This window comes from Pholis gunnellus, assembly GCF_910591455.1.
Source record: "Pholis gunnellus genome assembly, chromosome: 4".
Classification (NCBI taxonomy): domain Eukaryota; kingdom Metazoa; phylum Chordata; class Actinopteri; order Perciformes; family Pholidae; genus Pholis; species Pholis gunnellus.
In genome coordinates, this window is record NC_136530.1 from 1,159,190 (window position 1) to 1,186,242 (window position 27,053).

Genomic DNA, 27,053 nt, shown 5'->3' on the forward strand with positions numbered 1-27,053 from the left:
TCAAAGATTAGTATTTTGTCAAAGTTAAACGTTTAGCAGTGGTGGCTGATTCAACGTCACGTGCATAAAGTAGTGATGCTACTTGAGAACCAGGTCTTACTCTCCGTTCTCAGTGCTCGTGCGGGTTACGGTGTGACGTCAGAAACAATACGGCTCGTTAGACCACAAATCTGAGGACAGAAAAATAAAACCAGTCTGTCAAACGAAGTAATGCAGCATGAAAAATAAACATTTTACAAGAAAATAGAAAATAAATCATTTTATGAATTAAGAGCGAGCTACGAAAAAAACACTGAATATCCAATCTGACATATGAGGCAATTCAAAAATAACATTTTCAACAAAAACTAGACATTAAAGTTTTCTTTCTAATCAAAAGTGTTTTTCCCCCCCATCGTTGGGCTTTTCCTAGTGTTCCAGACAGCACGAGCATTGCATTTACATTTATTTATAAAGTGAACATGCTGCACAAAGTATATAAAAAGAAAAGGATCCCAGATTACAAAAACTAAACTAACTCTCTGAAGCCCCGTGTCCGTGGGATCAATTCCAGCATTACAAACACAGACATTAACACATTTGACTTTACTTTTAATCTTGCATTCAGAACTGATAGTGTACGTTACACATGACAGGAGCCGGAAAAAAACACTTTAGATCAGCATAATTTAACGCGTGAACAGTCCATTAGAACCATGTAAAGCTCTCACAGTATCGTTCTGTAGCTGGAAAAGTGTCACAAAAGCCTTTTAAAGTCAGTTATCGGTTCAACAAACTGCACACGTTTCAGTTCACTTTACAGCTCACATGGTTATTATGAATTTAGACAGGAACACATGGACTTTCATGGGTGTGTTTCTCTGGAGATGACTCTTTATTGTGAGCGGTAAAAAGGTTTGAAGACAAACCGGAGGACTGGGTCACCGCCTCGGCTCCACTGTGAATAGAAATCCTTCTTTCCACGACAACAAACCCCGTTAATGAGATGTAAACACGTTTATATTTATATATATATTATATTATATCGGGGGTGGTTCTTTTCTCTTTTATCATCCAGGACTCATTTTCTTTTTTTTTGCAAATCAAAAGTTAACAGAGTTATGTTCAGCGATGGAGGTTGAGTTTTGGCGATCGGTTGGCAGAGCGGCGTTACAGCGTCGGAGGTTTGAGGCCGTACTTCCTCGCCACTTCCGTCTGGGCGTACGCTGCGTCACATAACGAGTACAGGTGAGCCATCTCCATCTCAGACTTGGCCAGGTTGATGGCCTTGTTGAACATGTCTATCGCCCGGTCCAGGTTCCCCCTGGAGGAGGAGGAGGAGGAGGAGGAGGAGGAGGAGGAGGAGGAGGAGGAGGAGGAGGAGAGAAACGCTCTGGTTACTTCACTAATCCAAGAAGAGACCCATCAGGTGTCAACGGTGTCGAGTGTTTGTAATCTCACCTTTGAACTTCGATGGTTCCCATAGTTTCATAGGCAAAGTCACATTTGTTGTCGATCTCAATGGCCTTACTGATGAGGTCTAGACCCAAGTCCAGGTCTTGTTTCCACTGGAGCTGTAACAAACTGGACATAGATGGAACATTTAACGACCAAGTCAGTAAAACATGTGATCAGGACGTCATTAACGCGTTTCTAGTCTCTGGTCAGGTTTCATTGTAAACAACCAATCAGAGTTTAGACCAACAGGAGGAGAGCTAGTGACGTTAGCAGCACCGCTAACGGCTAACCAACGCAGGTTCACTTCAGTTACATCATGATGCCTTCAGGCTCTGCTCAGTGAACATGAGTACTGGCTGAAGGTACATTATAACGTTATCATGATGTGTTCACATGTAGTCTGTAAAATGTAGTTTTGGTGATAAACTTGAATGAATCCAGTAGTTTGAAGGAGATGTGTTCACATGAATATAAAATAGATATTAGAGATGAATTATGATGTTTAACTTCCAACACAAGCTGTAAACTCATTATTATACTTCAGTAAAAATAATAATTAAGAGCTCATTGTGATCAGTTATGACATCAAAAACACGTGACCGGAGCATCTCTAGAAGTCATGTATGATCCGTGACTCAAAGCCCTGATAGGATCTGAACTGTGAGCCTCGTGGAACACGGCCTACCCCTTGTGGACGTATGTGGTAGCGTTGTCTGGTTCCAGTTCAATGCACTTGTCATACATCTCGTCTGCTTTTCCAAACTGCTGCTGATCAGTCAAAGCCTGAAAGACGCACAAAGAGTCAGACACACAGCTGCTACTTCCTGTCTGAATTACACAGATGATCTACTGTAAAATGGGCCAAAGCACCCACTGATGTAGGTTCTGCATTCTGCACCTGAGCATAAAGAGCGTAGCCCTCTGCACACTTGGGGAACCTTCTGATGACGGCCTCGAAGCCGTCCATGGCCGTCTGCACTTGAGACGGGTTGTTTCCGGTATACGCTTGTCTGTACTGAAGAACACGAGAACAAGAAACTGAGTTGTAGCAGCCATTACTACGCTACAGGCAGCAGAACGCTCGCTTCTTCAAGTGATCTTCAGCTGATTTTAACTTACCAGAGCGAAGCATTTCTGAGCCTGAGCGAGAGCGGAGTCGGGCCTCAGCAGGATGCACTCGTCAAAGTCTCCCACGGCCTCGTCCACCTGGTCCAGCAGGATTTTCAGCTGTGAGGAAAGATTGACTTTAGAGAGAGAGAACGCGAGCATAATATACCAAGACGTTTTAAAATAAGACTCTGGCAACATCTTACACGTTGCTGTTAACTTAGCAATCGTCAACTGACAGCCATTCAGGTAAACAGACGAGCCTACCTGGCCCCTGTGGTGATAGACGTCGGGGTTGCTCGTGTCGATCTCGGCTGCTATGTTGAAGTCCTGTGTGGAGAGCATAGGCTGCTGCTGCTGCATGTACATGCTCCCCCGCTTGATCAGAGCGTTGGCTCGTAGCTGTTAACACATGAGAGCAAAGAACAGAGCGACAACCTGTCAGGTCCAAAGCTTTCAGTGTTGATCCTGGACAAGTCAACAGTTAGACGGGTAAACAAAGATCATCTACAGAAACGTTGAACCTTCACATAGGCTACTAGAAGTTAGCAACGAGCTATAACTTTGCAGTCCATTAAAGTCCTGCTCGTCCCCTATCCTGGTTCTCAAACTGTCCTGATCAAGTAAACGGTCCTTACCTTCACGTTGGCGTCCTGCATGTTGATCACGCGGTCCAGGTCGGGCTGAGCAGCAGTAGCGTTTCCAATCAGCAGGTAGAACGTGGCCCTCAGCAGCAGGGCCTCTGCGGTGTATCGGCCCCCTGAATCGATCTCCTTGGTGCATTCACTGATGATTTTGTCGTAGTTCTCCTCCTCCATGTACTGCTTAGCCTTCAGGTAGCCGGAGCTAAAGAGATGACAGGACAGATCGGGGGGGAAAGTGTTCATCTACCAGGTGCAGAAGCATGTATGTCCCATAATATGCAACAATCCTATAGATTCATGTTATAACCACCACTTTAAATGACTCCAACTTCTTGATTTATACGATTAAATCATGTTTTGTCCGTCATTTTTGGAAACACGGCTCAAAACGGTCTTTGACGTGGAGAAGAAGCCGGTAACATTCAAAAAGCTTTCAACTCTTTTGAACATGAAACCTTAAAAAGTCAGGGTCGATGATCCTTTTTGATATTTTTGTTGAAATTCTCATCACATCCTGACGGCAATCAATGAATCACATCTGGTATCTGTGGCCGCAGGACTGTAATAAGCCGTCCAATCGCTTCAATCAGCCCTGATGTAATGAATGGACGTCCGCCGTCTACCCGTCTGTGTACCTGTCTCCCTATCCACCCGTCTGTCTACCTACCTACCAACCTGTAACTTCTCTCTACATTTAGAGACTTCTGAAGCTCATGAAGTTGGACACTTTCACTGGAGAAGCGTTGGCCACACTGAGCTGGTTTTTTAATCTGGTGTACTCTTTAATAAAACCTATCTCTGACCTCTCGGTGACTTCGGCCGCCTCGCCCTCTTTGTCCTTGTCCTCGTCCTTCTTCTCCCCCTTCTGCAGCGGCTGTGAGATGATGTCATCGGTGAACGAGCTGAAGTAGGACTTGATGAACTGAGGAGACGGCATCATCGGCTCGCGGTTCTACAGGAGAAGACAAAGTTTCCCGTTACGAGTCAGACAAACGCAGAAGAATCACGGGTCTCTTATGATCTACTTTGGTTCTCCGTTTGCAAAAGTTGCGGTACCAAAAGAACGTTCTATCAACATTGGTCGATGTTGAAGCGAGCTGAGCCGATGCTAGAAGGTGGAGTTCAAAGACGGCAGATCACTGACTGGTCAGAGCATGACGTGGGACTTCCTGCACAAACCAACTGTTTTTAATAAACAGCCAAGCTAGCGACCGCAATTTCAGATGCACACGAGAAGTTTGTCTTCAGGGCTTTCTGCACAGCACAGGTTTATTTTTAATCATGTGGCAACTTCTGGTTCTACCGAGATAAAGCTGCATTCTCTCTAGTGTCCACCAGGGGGCGACTCCTCTGGTTGTATAGAAGTCTATGAGAAAATGACTCTACTTCTCTCTTGATTTATTACCTCAGTAAACATTGTAAACATGAGTTTATGGTCTCAATCTCTAGTTTCAAGTCTTCTTCAATACAGCATGATGTTCATTTAGTAAATGATGGTCCATTTAGAGTCACACAGACCATAAAGCAGGGGATGCTTTAGGGGCGGGGCTACACAGTGATTGACAGGTCTCTACCAGAGACGTATACGGCGTCTCTACGTCACTCCTCCTCAGTCCAGATGTGGTCACTTCCTGTTCACTGGTTGCTAAAAAAAACAAGATGGCGACGGCCAAAACGCACAACTGGAGGCTTCAAAACATCCATAAACCGACGAGAGACGTCACGACGACTACGACCACTTCTTACAAACGGTCTATGATTTTCCAAAAACTTAACTGAGGAGATGCGAAAAGTCCTGAAGGCAAACTTCTCCTGTGTACACTGTAAATTCACTCGACCATGATTAAAATGGCCGCCCTCAAAACTACGCCCTTCAGTCGGCCTCGAAGATGTCGGAGGTGCTTCGGCCATCAGCTGAGAATCTCTGCTACACGAGGACCTCGTACCGAAAGTGGGCCGAGCGGAGCCGAACCACGCAGCGCTGATGAGGCACAGAGTGGAACGTACCTTGTATTTGTCTTTGGCCTTCTCTTTTCCCAGATGTTTCAGCACCTTGTCTGCTAGCAACATGCTCTGCTGGTTCTGGAAGGCCTCGAGGATACACACCGCTGTGACGTCTGCAGGACACAAACAAAACAGACCGTAAATACCTGTAGCTTAACTCGTAGAAGAACGTTTTTTTTTTTAGAAAGTGAAAGGAGCGTCTCACCTTCTAGACATTCCTTCTTGTTGTCTAGTTTCTCCAGAGCTTTGGCTCTTCTGAACAGAGCCTTCACATAGCGTGGATTCATCTCCACGGCCCGACAGCAGTCCTGAACCACTTCTGTCCATTTCATCTGAAATGAGAGTCATGAGCTGGTTATCTTCCCCTGTAGGTAAACACAGAGGTCTGTGCACTGCAGAGAAGGCTTCAAGATGAAACCAAGATATCTGGAGATGAACGTACAAAACTAATCTTTAGAACAGAACGGCGTCCGTGTCAAAGCTTCAACATCAACCTCATGAGGTTCCATTAAAGTGACCGTAGGGATGTTCTGTAGTGTGTCTGCATGAGGTTCTTCTCCACAGTCAGTGTTCTACTGAAGCAGAGACTCGTCTACTGTAGTAGAACACTGACTGTGGAGAAGAACCTCATGCAGACACTAATAAACATCACTACCGTCTCTTTAAGATCAGCGACAAAAAAAAAAACCTTCATTCAAACAAAAGGTGGAAAGATTTGAGATGATTTGCATAGAATGTGCTACTCATTGACCAAAGAGGAGCAACCTCTGACCGCTGCATTCCTTCTCTTCTGGCTTCAAGTTGTGAGGAGACGATCGAGTGAACTGAAGACACTTCAGGTTTATTTCAAGTCCAATGAAGACCAACAATGTATTGAGCTGCATGGCTTTCCCTCTACAAGCACCTCAACCCAGTAAATACCTCTGGAGACATTTAGAAAAGGGACAACGTGTCCCAAACTGCAACACACATGCAGACTCTCATTACAACAAAAGACGGAGAAACACCGTCATTTACATCCCTCCTAACGAAGAGATCCCTGCACATCAGGTCAGTATTTCATACATCAACAACAGGCCCTGCTCAGACGGAAAGAAGCCGACGCCGACCTGCTGTTCGTAGGCCGCTGCTCTGTTCTGGTAAAAGGTCGACAGGTCAGTCTTCTGCTCTGTGGGGCAGAGAGCGATGGCCTCTGTGTAGCACTGGATGGCGTTCTCGTACTTGCCGGCCTTGAAGTACTTGTTGCCCTTGTTCTTGGCTGCTTGGGCTCGATCCAACGGGCTCTGAGAGAAGACGAGAGAAAAGGTGACGTTTGTTGAATAACGGCTCCTCTTTCTTTCAATCAATCATGACATAAAAGACCTCACAGCTCCATGCTCATAATAATAATTAAGACTTTCCTCCAACAAAGAACTTATTAGTCGACTAACACTCACAGGATTTTGTAATAATAAGGTTTTCTCACAGTTACATATTTTATATAACATCAGGAAGTCATATTTATGAATGTTTGTTCTCTTTAGCAGGACTCAAAACAGACTTAAACTATGTCTCATGCTATATCATAATGTACCATATTATACTATGTTAATGTCTTACATTTCATTATTAATACAAACAAGAACATTCATACATCAGCCGGGTTTAAACTGTTAGCAGAGACTTAATCTCACCACCGTGACTTTATATCTTCAATCACATCTTTTACTATCGCACTGTTTATTCTCACGCACCAATCACCAAGCAACAGTCCTTCATGTACAAACGTACTTCGGTATATATTATATATAAATATATATTATATAAATATAAATATATATTATATAAATATAAATAAAAAGCTCCAATGACAAACAATACAATTAAATAAAAAGTCTACGTGCAAGCCAAGTGTTGTGTAAGTTGTAAACTACACAACTAGTGGACAAATAAATGGATATAAATTATATATGCAGTATGTATACATGTACATACACACACATAGGATTAATATAGAAAGTGAAAGAATGTACTAATTAAAACATTTGTTGCATTCAAAGCTTGTAAAAAATGAAATACATATAACATAAAGCAGTGCAGCTGTCTGTATATATAATATTGTAGTTATTGTGGATTTTAACTTAGTTAATATTGTTTACTGTGGTATTACTTATTTATAATACTCGTTTTGATCTTGTTTGCACTATAGTGTGTGTGTGTGTGTGTGTGTGTGTGTGTGTGTGTGTGTGTGCTGCTGTAATCCTATAAATGTCTCCACTGCGGGACTAATAAAAGGATTATTTTATCTTAACATGCCTTTGCTTTAAACATTTGCACTGGAGCTGGTTAAGCTAGCTAGCTACTTAGCAGCTAGCTAGGTAGGTTACCCAGCATTAGCTGGCTAGCAGCTAACACTAGCTAATCCACCGCCTTGCTGCTTTTGAACGTAGCTGTCACTTGACAGTCGGTGTCCTTGACGGCACTTTTAACGGAAATGACCCGTTAGTTCAGCAAAGTGTCCGCGGAGCACCGAGGCAGACAGTACGTAGTAACAGCAGAGGCGGGAACTCGTTTCTCCCGGTAAACGTTTACCACGTTTACCATGTTTACCATGTTCTCCTGCTCTCGAGCTGCTACGTCTTCTTGGCCCTGCACCACCGGACTCGCGCTGCCTTCGGGTGTCTTCCGCTCTCCGGTCCGCTTGTTGCCGTCCTTCGACCGGCTGCGGTTCCAGAGGTACACCGCTCCGACTCCCAGCACGATGGGGGTCCCGACCAACAGGGCCAGCTGCCAGCGGGGGAGTCCGGTACCGGCCTGCGGCTCGACTGGCTTAGAAGCAGCCATGATGTAGTTACAACCGACCAGTTACCACCAGCAGGAACAGCGTGAGCCGCTTCTTCTTCGTCTTCTTCTGCTTCTTCTTCGTCCTTCAGTTAATTGACGGACAACAAACCAACGTTTAGGGTGCATTACCGCCACGTACTGTACCGGAGTGTAAAATAAAATAATATAGTCCTTTATTAGTCCCGCAGCGGGGAAATTTAGAGGATTACAGCAGCATATAGTGTGTATAATATAAAATATATATGTATATATAAAATATATAAAATATATGAAATATATTATATGTATATATAAAATATATGAAATATATAAAATGTATATAAAATATATACATGCACATAGTGGATAGTGCAAACAAAGAGACATAGTAAAAGACAAGATCAAAGCAAGTATTATAAATAAGTAAATAATAATGTTTATTAATAATTTATTAATTTAAAAATTAAATAAATAAATGAACTTCATATAGAAGTTATATTCTGGATATTAAACCCGTTCCATTAAACAAATTAAATAAAGCCCTTTTAATCTAAAATTGTTCCCCTATCTCTGACAGTCCTTCTTCTTCTTCTTCTTCTTCTTCTTCTTCTTCTTCTTCTTCTTCTTCTTCTTCTTCTTCTTCTTCTTCTTCTTCTTCTTCTTCTTTGAGGTTTATTGGCGGTGCATTACTACCACCAACTGTTCTGGAGTGTGGATCAGAATGTCAAGTACTTACAGTATAAAAAAATAAAATATAATAAAAAATAAAGAAAATAAACAACAAACAAAACAAAGAACAAAACAAAACAACTGGCTCATATTTTCTTAATTAATATTAGTTAGTCTAAGATATTGAAATAATACTTGATAACTTTCTTCTTCTTCTTCTTCTTCTTCCTGTGTTTCTGAGACGCACAGAGGGATCATGGGATACTGGAGGACAATCCGCGGGGGCTGTGTGTAGTTGTAGTACGAGAGTAGCATTTTGTAGTCCAAACATTTTATCTCCTCCTTCTTCTTTGCGTTGTTTTGTTAGATTGCAATACTAACTTGTAGATGCATATCGCCACCTACCGTACCGGAGTACGTACAACAGGATGTAGTTCGCAACAGTCTGTGAAATAAAATGAAATAAAATAAAATACTATACTATGTACATATATATTTAAAAAATATATATGTAATTTAGAAAAATATGTACATATATGTATATATGTATATATGTATATATGTATATATATATAAATATATAAATATATACATATTCTATTCAACAATCATTTTTATATTAAACAAACAATTAGTGTTAATTAATAAATCTATTACCCATATCTGAGTCTCCCACCTCTTACCTCCATCGTCCAATCAGAATACGGTTCATTGCAAAGAACAGGAAACACTTTAAGAGGAAACTCTCGGTGATGTAACATTTAGTTTGAGTTTGTTTTCATTCTGATTCCCTCAACTGTGTGGAGGAGAAAACTGGTCATTTAAATAAACATGGTACCAAAGTTAAATTATTCCAATTCATATCCAATAAATAAGGTAAAATAAAAAATAAATAAAATTGGTCTTGTCTTTTTGCTTCAATGTGTTCATCATGATTTATTTACTTTCTGTTTTTACCTGTGATTACTTTATATTATTTGTGTATTTATGTTTATTATTTGTTGATTATCTGTTGATATTCCGTCTGAACGTTATTTTGGAAGAGACGACAAAATGATATATGAAAACAAAAAGTCATCAAATGTAAAGAAATGTATTAATGTAATGAATGAACAGTGTTCATGTACAGGTATGCAGCCACAATAGGACAGTGCTGCTGATTCTATAAATACATCCTCTAATACAAACACCACAGCTGTATGTTTACACACAGACACACACACACACACACACACACACACACACACACACACACACACACTCATTTTGACGGCCTTCATCTTTTCAGATTTGTGCAGGTTTTCCAGCAGAGAGTTTGATCCGGATCGATGTGGATTTTGTTCATATGAGTGATAAAGTGTGAGTGTGTGTGTGTGTGTGTGTGTGTGTGTTTGTGTTCCGGTTCAGAGCTCTGATGAACGCCGGAGGCCGCGTGTCCTCAAACACACCAGCAACGATGCTTTCAAAGTCAGCTGTGATCAGCTGGTCACAAGTGGAGGAAGCTAAGTACTTTTACTCAAGTACTACCTAGTTACTGTACTTTACTTGAGTATTTCCAGTTTTCTGCAACTTTATATACTTTTACCCTTTACTGCATTTAAGAGGAGAATATTAGACTCTTTACTGGATTACATTGGTTTGATAAATGACTTTGCATATTAAGATTATTTATACAAAATCAACAAATAACTCATGTTTATTAATACAGATGAAGTCGTTAAAATGAGCTCCACCATTACCAGCAGCAACGTTAAGGTTATGAACACATTAGTAATTATAATCCAGAATTATAATATATTTCATTCTGCAAAATGGTACTTTAAGTTCATTTAGATTTAAATACTTTTGTATTTTTTTTTACTAAAGTCAGATTTTGAATGCAGGATTTTTACTTGTAACAGAGTATTTATAAACTGTGGTATTGTTACTTTTACTGTAGTAGAACATCTGAATACTTGCTCTGGTGTAATGTAATATAATATAATATAAACTGACTTGTTACCTTTTCACACAGTCGTCATATCTTTTTGGATTTGTATCAAACTAAACAACATGTTTGTACTTTATGAAGAATGTTTTCATAATTCATACAGCTGTTGAAACACGTTGCTGCCCTCAAAATAATCCATTCTTCACTGACACACTTGTTGTGAAAAGCCAGGAAATCAATTTTAGCTGCACAACAACACGAGATGTTGTTGCCACAGCGATGACATAATAACCTTCTGTTTTCCACGATAGTCTCGTTGCTCTGAGAGCTTTGAAGCATCAGAGGTTACAGTCAGGAGCTCTGGTCTTCAGCTGTTCCTGTGAAACGTGTCCGCTGTAGTACAAGTCATTGAATCAGATTGTCTCTCGTGCAGCTCGGTCTCTGGTTCTCTGGTCGATGGACCGGCTTCATTCAGTCTGATCCTCCAGTCCAAGCACACACAACTCTAATGTTTAATAAGGAATAAATTAAGAAACAATGCTGCTCTCACACTTAACAGTAGCAGCTGTATTCTGTATTTTTGTGGACATGTAATAACACTTAGAACGGTACATCTGGTCCTTAAATATGAATTACATTTCTAATGTAACATTTCTATATTAAATCACATTAATTGACTCAAATGTCTCAATATATGTTCTTTTGTCTAATCCCTCTGAATTATCTCAATTTAAATTTAATTATTATTCTGTCTGAATATATAATATTTTAGTTATTGTGGATTTTTTACTTTTTTACTTAGTTAATATTCTTTACTGTTTTATTACTTATTTACTTATTTGCAATACTTGTGTTGATCTGTTTTTTTTTACCATGTCTCTTGTTTGCAATATATTGTATATATACTGTGTGTGTATATATATATATATACTGTGTGTGTATATATATAATATATTTATTTATTTAGCAGGGACAACGCCCACCATTCAACAGTAGAACTGTAAGTGAGCCAGAGAGGCTCGTTTCCATCTGCAGTCCCCGGCCAGATGTTTCAAGGCAGCTTAAAATAACGAAATATCAAATTAAACGGAATTAAAATTCAAAGACAAACGGACAGAAATAATATCGACAAAACCAATACACAACAAAATAAAAGTGTACGACACTAGAGCAGAGCAGACATAACAGCAAACCCTCCTACAGTACAACACTGAAGCACATGTTTATTTCATGTTCTCTGTAATATTGTTTTAATATTACACAGGTGGAGGCTTCACATAAGCCCGTTGACTGTGATATTATTTATCTCTGTTTGTTTATTTGTATTAGTTGTGCGAAATAAATAAATAAACTAAACTAAACTATACACCCTACATGTGAAAACCCACTTGGCAATGAAGTAGATTCTGTTTCTTTCACATCATTATTGGAGAGTTTTGGTGAACAATAGGAGAGTGAACCTGATCAGTACACTTGTAATAATATAATTCTGCTTCCTCTGTCCGGTATGAAAGCCGCCTCAGGCTCTCACAGCGCAGCACGCTCCATAACTATTGACAGGTTTGATGGACCCAGCGAGTGGAAACTATGGGGAAATTGGAGTTTCAGTCGTCTCCCCCGAGGCCCACGACTGTAATGGAAAGAATAAAAGCAGTGGTGACATCGCCCACCCAGCTCCAGAGCACACACGCCTCCGCTCTCCCTGCTGGTTCCCGTCAACGCTCCGTGTTTACTGTAAACCAGCCACGCTAACAGATTACAGCGGATTCACGTATTTAAGGACTCCGGGAAAAGAGCTCTGCAGTTTATTTTGGGACCAGTGAGAGCGGCTCGAGGCTCCGGAAGGATCCGACCGTCGCCTGAGAAGAGCCGTGATTCAGAGGCTTCCAGGTGAGCTCACCTCCATCTGCACCATCACCACACCTCCATCTGCACCATCACCACACCTCCATCTGCACCATCACCACACCTCCATCTTACTCCATCACCACACCTCCATCTGCACCATCACCACACCTCCATCTTACTCCATCACCACACCTCCATCTGCACCATCATCACACCTTCACCTGCACCATCACCACACCTCCATCTGCACCATCACCACACCTCCATCTGCACCATCACCACACCTCCATCTTACTCCATCACCACACCTCCATCATCACACCTCCATCTTACTCCATCATCACACCTCCATCTGCACCATCACCACACCTCCATCTGCACCATCATCACACCTCCATCTGCACCATCATCACACCTCCATCTTACTCCATCATCACACCTCCATCTGCACCATCACCACACCTCCATCTTACTCCATCACCACACCTCCATCTGCACCATCACCACACCTCCATCTGCACCATCACCACACCTCCATCTTACTCCATCACCACACCTCCATCTGCACCATCACCACACCTCCATCTGCACCATCATCACACCTCCATCTTACTCCATCATCACACCTCCATCTGCACCATCACCACACCTCCATCTTACTCCATCACCACACCTCCATCTGCACCATCACCACACCTCCATCTGCACCATCACCACACCTCCATCTTACTCCATCACCACACCTCCATCTGCACCATCACCACACCTCCATCTGCACCATCACCACACCTCCATCTGCACCATCACCACACCTCCATCTGGACCATCACCACACCTCCATCTGCACTATCATCACACCTACATCTGCACCATCACCACACCTCCATCTGCACCATCACCACACCTCCATCTTACTCCATCACCACACCTCCATCTGCACCATCACCACACCTCCATCTGCACCATCACCACACCTCCATCTGGACCATCACCACACCTCCATCTGCACCATCATCACACCTCCATCTTACTCCATCATCACACCTCCATCTGCACCATCACCACACCTCCATCTGGACCATCACCACACCTCCATCTGCACCATCACCACACCTCCATCTGCACTATCACCACACCTCCATCTGCACCATCACCACACCTCCATCTGCACCATCACCACACCTCCATCTGGACCATCACCACACCTCCATCTGCACCATCATCACACCTCCATCTTACTCCATCACCACACCTCCATCTGCACCATCACCACACCTCCATCTGGACCATCACCACACCTCCATCTGCACCATCATCACACCTCCATCTGCACTATCATCACACCTCCATCTGCACCATCACCACACCTCCATCTGCACCATCACCACACCTCCATCTTACTCCATCACCACACCTCCATCTGCACCATCACCACACCTCCATCTGCACCATCACCACACCTCCATCTGCACCATCACCACACCTCCATCTGCACCATCACCACACCTCCATCTGGACCATCACCACACCTCCATCATCACACCTCCATCTTACTCCATCATCACACCTCCATCTGCACCATCATCACACCTCCATCTGCACCATCACCACACCTCCATCTGCACCATCATCACACCTCCATCTGCACCATCACCACACCTCCATCTGGACCATCATCACACCTCCATCTTACTCCATCACCACACCTCCATCTGCACCATCACCACACCTCCATCTGCACCATCACCACACCTCCATCTGCACCATCACCACACCTCCATCTGCACCATCACCACACCTCCATCTGGACCATCACCACACCTCCATCATCACACCTCCATCTTACTCCATCATCACACCTCCATCTGCACCATCATCACACCTCCATCTGCACCATCACCACACCTCCATCTGCACCATCATCACACCTCCATCTGCACCATCATCACACCTCCATCTGCACCATCATCACACCTCCATCTTACTCCATCATCACACCTCCATCTTCCTGCTCCAGGAGGCTCCCCCGGTCACGATGGCCCTCAGGCTCCTGCCCGGCTTCACGGACGACGACGATGACGACGGGAACTTCACTAAATGGATGAGCAGCTACTGGGGACACGGAGCAGAAGGTCACACCAGGGACAGAAAACTCAGCTTCAGAAGAGCAGCGGGAACTCGAGGGGATCGAAGAGCGTCGCTCCCGACTGTGGTGAGAGAACCAGGAGCGGCTCTGATCAGAGGAGCAACGCTTCCAACTAAAATGTTTTGCTCTGCAGTTTAGCTGCCTGACCACGACACCAAACGTGTTTTAATACAACTACTTAAGATACATTCACAAAAAACTACTGAATGTACCTTATACACAGTTTATTTAAGTTAAGAGGTTGAAAAAGAAGGAAAGCGTGATCTTATTTATAGATTGGAGGACAGTAGATGAATGAGTACACTCTGCAGACTCCTCACAGCTGCTATCACTATGCAGACTGTGTGTAGCTCTGTTGTGGTGTTCAGTAACCTTTAATCTGCCTCCACACCGACTTCACATGATTAATTAACTCTACACGATGCTTGAACACAGAAATGCTCCGTTTAAAATGGATTATACGCGAGTCTGTTCAACTTCCTGTGCTGTTTTTTGGCAACACAAAAAGAATGCTGTTGTGCCACATGCTGACTGAACTCAGTTCACTGCTTCCCTGCGATCGATGGACGGTTTCTAAATGAATGCAGAGCTGGTTCCGTCTGGTCTCTGATCTGTTTTCGATGTCTATCAAGTTGTTACTCAGCGTTTCTAACTGAAGCACACAAACCGTTTCAGAGGATGTCATGAAAGAGCTCAAACATCAGAGGACGAGTGAGGAGCGGTGAGCTACTTTATTCACAAAGGGAATCGACGTGTCACTTGTCTCCCCTCATAGAGAGGTCAGAGGTCAATGCTGGTGGCTTATACAGGAAGTACCGGGCCCAGGGGGGGGCCAGCAGGGGCCCAGGGCCCCCCGGGCATTCATCTACTAAAGTCACACAAACCAACTTAGGAGGAGAATCAAAATGACCACAAAGAGACACAAAGACATTTATTAGGAAGGGAGGATGTGAATAAGAGTGGCATTGTGGGAAATGTAGGAACCAGTATGTTTTGAGCAAAACCAGAACTACAGGGACTAAGAGTTCAGATCCCTCAGCCTCTGCTGCACCATGATCCACTGGTTTTATTGGGACCTACTTTTGAAAAAGGAAATATGTTGAAAACATGCACACACGTTTAATACTTAATAAATGAGACCAAATAAATGCATTTAGGTGGAGTTAACAGACTATCAGAGTCTGTTTATTTCCTCTCATCAGTCTGTAAACTAGTCTTTCATATCAGATTCAGTGTTAGAAGCAGAACATCAGACCAACACTCAGGCTCCCTCATGCGGCTCAACGGGGAACTGCAGGTACAGATATTAAACAGGATATGGAATATGAATGTGTGCACTACATTCAGTAGAGATACAAATATTAATTTGTGTGCACCAGATATAATTCACAAAGTTTAATTCATTAAATCTGAATGATTACTGCTGTTGAGTAAATGATCGATGACCTCACTGAACTATAAACAGGTTAAAGATTTACACGTTACTGAAGAATATCAGGAGTGATTAACTCCACTCACTGACACACTCAGCTGTCTGTGTGTGTCTCCCTCTCTCTGTCTCTCTCTCTCTCTCTCTCTCTCTCTCTCTGTCTCTCTGTCTCTCTCTCTCTCTCTCTCCCTCTCTCTCTCTGTCTCTCTCCCTCTCTCTGTCTCTCTGTCTGTCTGTCTCTCTAGCTGACTAGCTGATTCTATGTCCCGTCTCTGTTGTGTTCCACAGTCTCAGTTGGACGTCATGAAGCTAAACCGGATCCACGAGGCGACGATGGCCCCCAGCCCGAGTCACATGAAAGCCAGAGAGGAGACGATGGAGGTCAGGAACCACCAGAGAGCTCGCCGATCCTCCTCGGACGACAACAGCCGCTCCAAGACCGGCATCCCGGAGAACCGGATCAGCACCATCCCCGAGCTCACCGAGTCCTTCGAGAGGAGGCTCTTCCTCCGGGATAAGAGGACCACGTCTCTGGTGAGCGGTGTTCAAAGGTTAATGGACATTTAAGCAGTTTGACAGGTGTGTTCATCAGCCCGGTGTGTTGTAGCTTATGAACCACTAACAGGGTATTATGAAGCCCTTTAAAGACATTAAAGACTATTAATACAATATTAGACATATTTACAAAAGGGCTGGACCACATCTGTATTTTATATGTGTGTATTTACATATTTTACAAGTTTTAGTTTTAATGACAAACATTTTAATGCATAAAAGAATGTAGAGACACAAAGGGACTACAAAGAGACACAAAGGGACTACAAAGAGACACAAAGGGACTACAAAGAGACACAAAGGGACTACAAAGAGACACAAAGGGACTACAAAGAGACACAAATCAACTACAAAGAGACACAAATCAACTACAAAGAGACACAAATCAACTACAAAGAGACACAAAGGGACTACAAAGAGACACAAATCAACTACAAAGAGACACAAAGGGACTACAAAGAGACACATATCAACTACAAAGAGACAAATCAACTACAAAGAGACACAAATCAACTACAAAGAGACACATATCAACTACAAAGAGACAAATCAACTACAAAGAGACACAAATCAACTACAAAGAGACACAAATCAACTACAAAGAGACACAAATCAACTACAAAGAGACACAAAGGGACTACAAAGAGACACATAATGACTACAACGTGTACTTCATTTTACATTATTAGGACTATTATAAGACATTTCACATTAGTATTGCAATTCATTTGGGTTGAGCTTTAAAAGGAAAGATGCTTCTTCTTTTCAACAGAATGATGATGACGACAAGTTGTGCCTGATCTGTCATGAGGACATGAAGAAGAGCGGAGGGCCAGTTGAAGAGCTGCACTGTTCACACCGCTCCCACAAAGAGGTAAGACATCTGTCATGACTCTCACGCGCTGCATGTCGGTTCACTCGTTCACTCCGGTCCCAGCATGTCAGATATCAGACCCACGGTGCATGACGGCAGCTCATCCCTGGTGGAGGCTCCACAGCACGGAGGTGTTACTGACGTCTCAAAGAGACACGAACCAACCAGGAGGAGACACAACATGACCACAAATAAAGACCAGGAATAAAACGACTATCAGAGATGCTAAACCGCTGCAAGAAGACACAAAGACACACTCAAAGAGACTCACAACGACTATGAAAAGGGGCAAAACCACTACAGGGAGACACAAAAATATTACAAAGAGACACAAAAATGTTACAAAAAGACATAAAACAACAAAAAGATACAAAGCAACTATAAAGAGACAAAAAACTACAGAGAGACATATCGCAACTACAAAGACACAACATTACGACTAAGACACACAACTTGACCACAAAGAGATGCACACAGACACAAAAGGAAACATAGAGGCACAAACAACCTCACAAAGAGGCTGAACATCTCTGCAGTCTGTGAGTCTTGCTGCTGAGGAGCTTTGCATGTCTGCAGCAGGAGCGCGTTGTCTCATGATCCGGTGGTTTTGCATGATGTGAAGTGGTATGAAAACAATCTGCACCTGAACCTGGTCTGAGTGGAAGCACTGAGGACCTGTTGACTCTCACTGATCACCGTGTCTCTCCGTTTTGGGTGGTTTCGCTGAAGGCGTCCCGGAGGTCAGAGCGGGGGCGACCTCCCCGCGGCGAGGCTTGTCAGGTGAGGAGGCTCTCGGACGAGAGGAGGAAGTCTGCAGACGGACCGCTCTCCGTGGAGACGCAGCAGCACACACTGCTGCATCAGCTCTCCCTGAGGAGGCATCGCTGATATCATCCTGTGGAGAGATGGAGGATTCACACCGACGACACCTGGATTGTCTCACAAACTTTTTTCTACGACTCGCTGTGACGTTCACGTGTTAAGATCTCAGGGCCTCGACTGTCTGATCCTCGTGTGCTTTGGGCTGATTACCACTCAGCCTCCTCGGTGTCAAAGGACACAACAAACTGTTAAAGGAATCTGAATTCCTCATGTTTCTGTTGAACATTCTTCTTATTAAAAACCTGAGTGTGAATATGTAATGAAAGAATAAGCAGTGGTTGGAGTTTCATGCTTGTATTAGCTGATATTTACAGACTGTCATATGAAACATGAGCCACTTTAACTCTGTCAGAGAATGTCTGCCTCTTTTATAAATGAGATATTTATTCTATTATACTCACAGCTCATGTGATGGTGAAAAGTACAACATTTTTACTAAAGGAAATAAGGTGCATACAGTAGATCTAATGCAAATAAAATGAATGTTTTTATGTTGAGTCATAACTTCAGTGTTTTGTATTTTGTGTTGTAACAGAGAAGTAAAGAAAAGTCAATAAATAACGATGGAAACATTCTCTGCTTTATCACTTCTTAACGAGAGGAAATATCTCTTTCATGAAGTCCTTCAACAATAAACTGAATGAACAACTGACTCAGTCATGTGTGGAGGACAGAAGCTGCCAAAACAATAATTAGATGAATAAATAATTAGATAAATAAAATCTCCCTGCCTTATCTTTCCTGTTGTTTTGCTTATGAAACATTTCACATTTGAGGTTCATATTCATCTCTTCAGCTTTCAATCTTCCTCTTTCGTCGTCAAACGACAGATTAGGGAGTTGAGTTCCAGGCTGTCTGTCTGTGAATGTGTAGAAACATACAATACATGAACATGGTTTTATTAGTTATATAATGAAGAGGATGTACGTCACTACTTCACTGTTACTTCATGTGATTCATTTACTCACCAATACATCCGGGTTCATCTGATCTACTGCACCAAAGACAGAAGAAGCTATTTTAGGATCAAATGTGTTTCATCTCAAAGAGACAGAAACTCCCTTTGACAAACTGTCTCATGTTATCAGTGCTTTCAGCGCTCACGTTATAATACACTGCACACTAATAACAAGTTTCAAAGGTATTTAAATCCCGTAATAACAAAAGGCAGAACCATAACAGAAGCCCGGGCTTCACCCGTGATGTAAATGATGGTTTCAGATGAACAGACTCACAGTGTTCATTATAAAACCTGTGTTTAAAAAACCTAAATGGGGATGCTTTAGGGGCGGGGCTACACAGTGATTGACAGGTCTCTACCGGAGACGTATACGGCGTCTCTACGTCACTCCTGAAGATGTGTTCCAGCCCGCAGACAGCGTACGTGCCGGAGGTCCCGGTGTCCCGGTCGCGCCCCGGCTGGATGGAAAGTAGCGGTTTCCACCGAGCAGGCGGAGTGAAAGTGCACACGTGGACAGCAAGACACGTGAGACTGACGTGGACGTCAGCCAATGACAGCGCCGACCGATGACGACAGCGTCCCTCTGTCGACCAATGGGAGAGCTTCCTGGGAGGTGAACGCCTGAGCTGTTTGGAGTCGGAAAACTTTGGATAAAAAAAAAAAGACAAAAAAACGTCTGGACGTCTGGAGGCAACCGGGAACCGAACCCGGACCCGGAGGACTGAGAGCTGGTGTTCACTTCAAGTCCTGGATCAGAGGAAATAATATCCGTCTGCGTGGAAATGATTTGTGTGAAGATGCTTTGATTTGTCCGGCTTAATATACTAGTACTACTAGTACTTATACTACTACTACTACTATAGTTTTTCATCTCCAGAGACAAACATACTTCGGTAAGAACTCCTTTTTCTTTCTTTCTACTAGGAGTTCTACTGTGTCCTGTTATTTATGAATACATGAATATATGAAACACATACTGTCACTGTACTTCCAAAGGTTATACATATATATTCTACATATATATACATCATAAAAAAGATCATAACATATCTTTATCAGAATCCGGTTTGTTGACAATAAAGTTTTCACATACAACAAATTAGCTTTTTTTTTAATTATTGCATAGACAGGAAATATAAGAACATGAATTATACTTGCACGTTTTACTTCACTACATCTCAGAGGTACATATTGTACTTTTACTGTACAATATACTTTTACTGATAAACTGAAGGATGAAGTGTTCCTTTGTGTGTCGATGTTGAATGTTTGTGATAAACTGAAGGATGAAGTGTTCCTTTATGTGTTGATGTTGAATGTTTGTGATAAACTGAAGGATGAAGTGTTCCTTCATGTGTTGATGTTGAATGTTTGTGATAAACTGAAGGATGAAGTGTTCCTTTATGTGTAGAAGTTGAATGTTTGTGATAAACTGAAGGATGAAGTGTTCCTTTATGTGTCGATGTTGAATGTTTGTGATAAACTGAAGGATGAAGTGTTCCTTTATGTGTTGATGTTGAATGTTTGTGATAAACTGAAGGATGAAGTGTTCCTTTATGTGTTGATGTTGAATGTTTGTGATAAACTGAAGGATGAAGTGTTCCTTTATGTGTAGAAGTTGAATGTTTGTGATAAACTGAAGGATGAAGTGTTCCTTTATGTGTCGATGTTGAATGTTTGTGATAAACTGAAGGATGAAGTGTTCCTTTATGTGTCGATGTTGAATGTTTGTGATAAACTGAAGGATGAAGTGTTCCTTCATGTGTTGATGATGAATGTTTGTGATAAACTGAAGAATGAAGTGTTCCTTCATGTGTTGATGATGAATGTTTGTGATAAACTGAAGGATGAAGTGTTCCTTCATGTGTCGATGTTGAATGTTTGTGATAAACTGAAGGATGAAGTGTTCCTTTATGTGTTGATGTTGAATGTTTGTGATAAACTGAAGGATGAAGTGTTCCTTCATGTGTTGATGATGAATGTTTGTGATAAACTGAAGGATGAAGTGTTCCTTCATGTGTTGATGTTGAATGTTTGTGATAAACTGAAGGATGAAGTGTTCCTTCATGTGTTGATGATGAATGTTTGTGATAAACTGAAGAATGAAGTGTTCCTTCATGTGTTGATGATGAATGTTTGTGATAAACTGAAGGATGAAGTGTTCCTTCATGTGTTGATGTTGAATGTTTGTGATAAACTGAAGGATGAAGTGTTCCTTCATGTGTTGATGTTGAATGTTTGTGATAAACTGAAGGATGAAGTGTTCCTTCATGTGTTGATGATGAATGTTTGTGATAAACTGAAGGATGAAGTGTTCCTTCATGTGTTGATGATGAATGTTTGTGATAAACTGAAGGATGAAGTGTTCCTTCATGTGTTGATGTTGAATGTTTGTGATAAACTGAAGGATGAAGTGTTCCTTTATGTGTTGATGATGAATGTTTGTGATAAACTGAAGGAAGAAGTGTTCCTTTATGTGTTGATGATGAATGTTTGTGATAAACTGAAGGAAGAAGTGTTCCTTTATGTGTTGATGATGAATGTTTGTGATAAACTGAAGAATGAAGTGCAGGAATATTAATCCAGAAACATCAGATAGTGTAGTAAAACATTTAACTTTAACTACATTTATATACTTTTACTTGAGGGAGGTTTTGAATGCAGGACTGTTGGAGTGTTTTCACAGTGTGGTTTTAGTACTTTTACTGCAGTAAAAAGGATCTGAGGACTTGTGAGTAAATGTGTTTTGGTTGACTGGAATCGTTGAGGAGAGTGTGAGCAGTTGAATCAGGAAACGAGGCTGCACAGATGTTGTCGTTGATTAATCAGACAAACGCTGAAGAGTCTTCCAGCATCACTGCAGCGACGTGAGGGAGTGATTGCCATGGCGAGCGACTGAAGTGTTTTCCTCAGTGTGGAGAGGTTACACAGGACGCAGACGAGCTCCTCCTTCAAAAGGCTTCCTTTGAGGTCCGTCATCTCCATCACAAAAGAGAGTTTGCAGCCATGCAGCTTATTGTTTTATTATTTTTCTGCTTACTATTGATGCTCTGGGGGGGCTGGAGTCAAACAGGTTGATAAAGCTTCTTTATACTCTTTATTTCATATTTACAGTGAAACCATGCGACACACAATGGATGAAAGAGAGCGCAGCAGAAATGGAAGCCTGTTTGTTTTTGATCATTTCTCTTCATTTAATGTTCCGTTGAGAGAATAAACCAGCAGCAGGAAACAGCCGGTGATGACAGTCTGGTCTGCACACACGAGCATCAATCAGGTGCAGGTTTAATGGTCAATGGTTAATCATTTATATTGTCTGTTAAGTTATTATTATTATATTATTATTATCATATATATATATATATGTATATATATATATAAACGAGTCAATATAGTTCAAATAGTAAATAAATAGGTATTTATTCAAAGGGCTATTTCTATGTATTTCAGGGGACTTTTATTCTGCTAATGTCACATTTACAGTATGTCACAGTTCTTTTTATTTCATCTAATATAATCAATTGTAAGCGGGAAGGTTATCTCAGATTCAGATTAAAGCACAATAATTAGGTTATTATTGTTAAACCAAAGAAATATCTATTTATATATTTATTAGGCTATATTTACTCATTTATATTTTCATTAATTTATATATTTATTGCCTCATTTATTTATTCATATTCATTTCAGGATTTATTTCGAAGTATTTTAATATTTATTTATTTTTCTATTTATTAGTTTATTTCCCAGGGACAGTGATACTCACCCAAGAGTACAATAATTAAAATGTGCAATATTCTGGTTTGTTTATTTATTTATACAACTATATTGACTACTTTCTATTTTTCTATTTTGTTGGATGTATTTATATTTCCTTTCAGTATTAATTTCATAGGCATATTTATTTGTTCATGTATTTTTTTGTTTTTAATGAACTTTATGAAGTGGCAATTAATCAGTGTGATGAACTCTCATTGAGCGTCTGTGTAACACAAACACAAATTAAAGGTAAAGTTCACGTTAGTAACAGGCTTTTCTAGGTCAGCACGCGCGCACGCACACAAACACACACACACACACACACACTAATTATGGCTGCGTATGCTGTTTAACTAAATTGCCTCCACTTTTCCCTTTCCCACTTCCTTTAGCAGCCATTCTAAGAATACTGTATATCTCTGTTCAAGTTGTCTGAAATGATGGTTTATTTCGACACATATATTGTTCCTGTTGATGTGATGTAGAGGAGAATAAAACCCTCTCTGTGTGTTTGGTTTTGGTGAAAGAAGAAATGTCATTATTATTGAGATAATAACAGTTTTCTCTTGATTATCACTCATATCATCTGCTGATTTGTTTCCTCTCCACGACTCAGGCGGAGTCATGGGAAGCTTCAAGGGCCACGCGCTCCCTGGAAGCTTCTTCCTGGTGGCGGGGATCTGGTGGACGGGGAAGTACTCGCTGTGGCGCGCCTCCCGCAGGAACAAGAACATGGGTTCCACCCGTCTGGCCAGCAGAAGCTCACAGCGCCGCCTGGAGGTCATCGAGAGCTCCGTGGTTCTCTTCTTCTCGTTTGTTGGTCCGTAGATCTCTCTAGTCTCCATCACAACACAAACAGCTGATTTCTAAATGCACCAACTCATGTTTTAAAAACGGCTCCGTCGGGAATCCAGAACACACGAAAGTAGTTTAAACTTTAATGAGTACGTTCTGACACAAATCAGCATTTCTAGAATTCACTCTTTAATTAAGGCGAGACGCTTCATGCACAAGTCAATTTAGAGATTTTCTTCTTTCAGACAAAGTATAAAATAAAACATTTATTTTATACTTTGTCTGTTTACGTCTGTAGATTTCTCCTAAAGTCACCAACAGTTACCATTACATAATGCCTCATTTGCATATTTAAACATAACATTTATAAAAACTTGTAATATAAAAAACATGTTTCTTAATATCAGTAATGAACCGGTGAAGTTTCATGCTGATATACAGCATAACGGTTCATTTGTAAACCGTATTAAACCTGCAGGGATGCTGGCGGAGCAGTTTGCAGCAGACGGGCCGAGACTCCGTCTCTACGACTCTGCAGACAAACACTGGGAGCAGCTGATGAACTGGCAGCACGCCACCATGTATCTGTTCTTCGGCCTGGCGGCCGCTGTGTCTCTGGTCATTCACACCACGGAGGCCGCTCCGCTGGCTCTGGACCGGCTGATGCTGGCGGTGGCTTTCTTTAATGAAGGTGAGAAAGATTTACATTTGTTTTTACACTTTGTTATTTAAGACGTCGTGTATAAGATGTTCCTCCACAGCTGAGCTCCTCTATTGACACCAGATGTCTCATTGTGTATCATATGTATCACACGTATTATTTAACACTATTTTATAATGTGTTATGATATTTGTTCAATGTTTAGGTTGGTTTGGTCATGTTTGCATATTGAGGCAGAAGCTGAACGTTGAAACCACTTATACATGTAGCTACTTAATAATAATGATATTTTTATTCTGATTTTTTAGTGCATCAAAGGAGAATAGTTGCCTCATGACTACCTGGTTATAACTGGATGAAAACAATCATGCATGCCATTTGACAGCATGTAACTAACAGAGCGATGAGTATTTCTCCCATCGATGGCTCCTCTTCTGCTCCTGCAGGATTTCTCTTCTTCTACCACCTCCACGGCCGGAGCATGCTGGACGTCCACGTGCACCAGCTCCTTCTCTTTGCCATCTTTGGGGGGGCTCTGGTTGCGTTCCTGGAGGTCTTCCACCGAGGGAACGTGGTCCTGGAGCTGCTGCGCTGCACCCTCACTCTGCTGCAGGGCAGCTGGTTCTGGCAGGTGAACGGTTGAAGGTGTGAAGCTGCATGTGTTCATAGAACATGAACACAAATTAACATCTCACTTCTTCTTTTGGCCACAGATCGGTTTCGTGCTGTACCCCCCACGAGGCCCCGAGTGGGACCTCGATGACCACAATAACATGATGTTCGTCACCATGTGTTTCTCCTGGCACCTCGCCTTCGCCATGCTCGCCGTGAGCGCGCTCTATTGCACCGTCAGCTGGTGAGAACCTGCTCCACACCGACGCCATTACAGTTTGTATTTTATATTAGTTTCAGTTTTTCAGAAAGGTTTAGTTTTAAAACAAACGTTTGTTTATGTCCGGGCCAGATATAATCTATCTATATATATAATGACCATGAAGTTACATTTCTTGGTTTAAGAACCAACTTTGAGGACTCTTTCTCAGAAATAAAGGTGCTACCTAGAACCATTAAGGGTTCTTTGGCTTGTCCCCATAGCAGGAGAACCTGAAACCCTTCCAGAGGTTTCCTTCCTAGAACATCTGTGAACCAAACGTCCCATAAGCTGCTGCTGTTTGTCCTGAAGTCTGGAACAACATCACTTCCTGTTATATCTGACTGTTCCTCGTGCTTTCTTCACAGCGTGGTTCGCTCCAGGTTGAGGAGGACTCCTCCGATGGAAATGGGTCTTCTGAAGCCCAGAGACAGGGATCCGGAGTCAGAGGATGAGATTTTATGAAGACAGACCGCCTTGTGACTCGTGAATATATCACAATTAAATCAGGGATGTTTGCAGTTCCAACGACTGGAAGCGAATGAGGAAATGTTTTCTGGACGCTTTGCTTTAGAATCATATCTCTACCTCTGCTTCATTTAATCAGCTGTAAACCTCTTTAGCCTTCAATCAGTGCTCCTTATTTTACTGTGGCCTCATACTTTTCATATATGCTGTCATATCATTTGTTTCATCATTAATTTGCACATAATTAACTCATATGTGTCAGCTTCATGCTTTTCTTTTGACTCACTAAACATTTTGGTTTTCAGTAACAGTAACGTCTTCTTGTAGTGAACAGCAGCCAGTGCATCTGATTTTACTTGAAAGCTGGTTTTAAAGTGACAGTGAGGAAGTTCTAACTAGTCCTGAACCAGTCTCAGTGTAGTCCTGATCCTCTATATGAACCAGTCTCAGTGTAGTCCTGATCCTCTATCAGACCTCCATCAGTAAAGAGACCATCAGAGAGAAGATGGTCTGTTTCTATAGAGTTATTCTTGATGCTCGTCATCGGAGCCACCGGGTCAGATTCTGGTGAAACCAGATGAACTCATGCAGGTTCACCAGAACCTCCTTCAGCTCAGACTCCAGCAGAGACCGGTCCACCGTGGACAGACCCAGATCCAGAGCTCTTGAGGGAGGAGGAGAGCTCAGCTCCCGGCAGCAGCAGCGTCTCCTCCTCCTCCTCCTCCTCCTCCTCCTCCTCCAGGAGCAGAGCTTCTCCTCTCTGCTGGAGACCCAGAACGTATTGCTGGACCCGCTGCAGGGAAGGGAGGCACAGGAGAACCCGAACCAGGACTGAGAGGGTCAGACATGAGCGGTTTTCTAAAGGGAGTCTGGTGCTCAGAAACACTACCACTTTAGTCCACAGGGGGCGACAGAACCAAGAGAAATTAAAGTATATTAAGTGTCCTTTTTTGTTTCATAATATTGAGTCACATGTGAGATATCCCGAATGCCAAAAATAAGATTCTTATTAAAACAGATTTTGCTATTTTAAATTATTATTATAGATTATATTGTGATTGTTGATACTATTTTTTATACATGTCTTTTCTTTTTGCTGTATTTCTTCAGCGTGGCTTCATGTCTTCAGTGTTTATAGTAACACTTTAAAAAGTTATTATAGACCTACCCACAGACCTTGTGCTTTTGTGTGAAACTGTAACCTAAATCTG

At 41.9% G+C, this 27,053-nt stretch overlaps 3 protein-coding genes across 3 annotated transcripts; 2 read left to right on the forward strand and 1 right to left on the reverse strand.

Moving 5' to 3' along the window:
- Positions 1-244: 244 nt before the first annotated feature.
- On the reverse strand, positions 245-8,077 carry tomm70a (translocase of outer mitochondrial membrane 70 homolog A). Its single transcript, XM_079158459.1, has 12 exons — positions 7,782-8,077; positions 6,302-6,475; positions 5,398-5,524; positions 5,196-5,305; positions 3,992-4,140; positions 3,183-3,390; positions 2,812-2,946; positions 2,557-2,664; positions 2,336-2,452; positions 2,123-2,220; positions 1,441-1,563; positions 245-1,303 (listed from the first exon to the last, which is right to left on the reverse strand). The coding sequence occupies exons 1-12, from the start codon at positions 8,013-8,015 to the stop codon at positions 1,150-1,152; spliced, it is 1,737 nt and encodes a 578-aa protein (XP_079014585.1). The 5' UTR covers positions 8,016-8,077; the 3' UTR covers positions 245-1,149.
- Positions 8,078-14,476: 6,399 nt separating this feature from the next.
- Positions 14,477-18,333, forward strand: lnp1 (leukemia NUP98 fusion partner 1; the record flags this gene model as incomplete). Its single annotated transcript, XM_079157831.1, has 4 exons — positions 14,477-14,653; positions 16,305-16,550; positions 17,344-17,445; positions 18,175-18,333. The coding sequence occupies 4 exons, from the start codon at positions 14,477-14,479 to the stop codon at positions 18,331-18,333; spliced, it is 684 nt and encodes a 227-aa protein (XP_079013957.1).
- A 1,635-nt stretch (positions 18,334-19,968) lies between these two features.
- tmem45a (transmembrane protein 45a) lies at positions 19,969-26,179 on the forward strand. The gene is made up of 6 exons (XM_079158150.1): positions 19,969-20,181; positions 23,664-23,867; positions 24,321-24,533; positions 24,950-25,134; positions 25,217-25,359; positions 25,743-26,179. Exons 2-6 carry the CDS (start codon positions 23,672-23,674, stop codon positions 25,837-25,839), a joined length of 834 nt encoding a protein of 277 aa, XP_079014276.1. The 5' UTR covers positions 19,969-20,181; positions 23,664-23,671; the 3' UTR covers positions 25,840-26,179.
- Positions 26,180-27,053: the final 874 nt, after the last annotated feature.

Excerpts from the sequence above, each read along its gene's own strand:
- tmem45a (XM_079158150.1), top strand. The coding sequence starts at position 23,672 with ATGGGAAGCTTCAAGGGCCACGCGCTCCCTGGAAGCTTCTTCCTGGTG. Across the intron at positions 23,868-24,320 it reads TCTCTTCTTCTCGTTTGTTG|GGATGCTGGCGGAGCAGTTT; the intron begins GTCCGTAGATCT and ends TTAAACCTGCAG. Across the intron at positions 24,534-24,949 it reads GGTGGCTTTCTTTAATGAAG|GATTTCTCTTCTTCTACCAC; the intron begins GTGAGAAAGATT and ends CTGCTCCTGCAG.
- tomm70a (XM_079158459.1), bottom strand. The coding sequence starts at position 8,015 with ATGGCTGCTTCTAAGCCAGTCGAGCCGCAGGCCGGTACCGGACTCCCC. Across the intron at positions 5,525-6,301 it reads CAGCGGCCTACGAACAGCAG|ATGAAATGGACAGAAGTGGT; the intron begins GTCGGCGTCGGC and ends CTCTCATTTCAG. Across the intron at positions 2,665-2,811 it reads TCTATCACCACAGGGGCCAG|CTGAAAATCCTGCTGGACCA; the intron begins GTAGGCTCGTCT and ends CTTTCCTCACAG.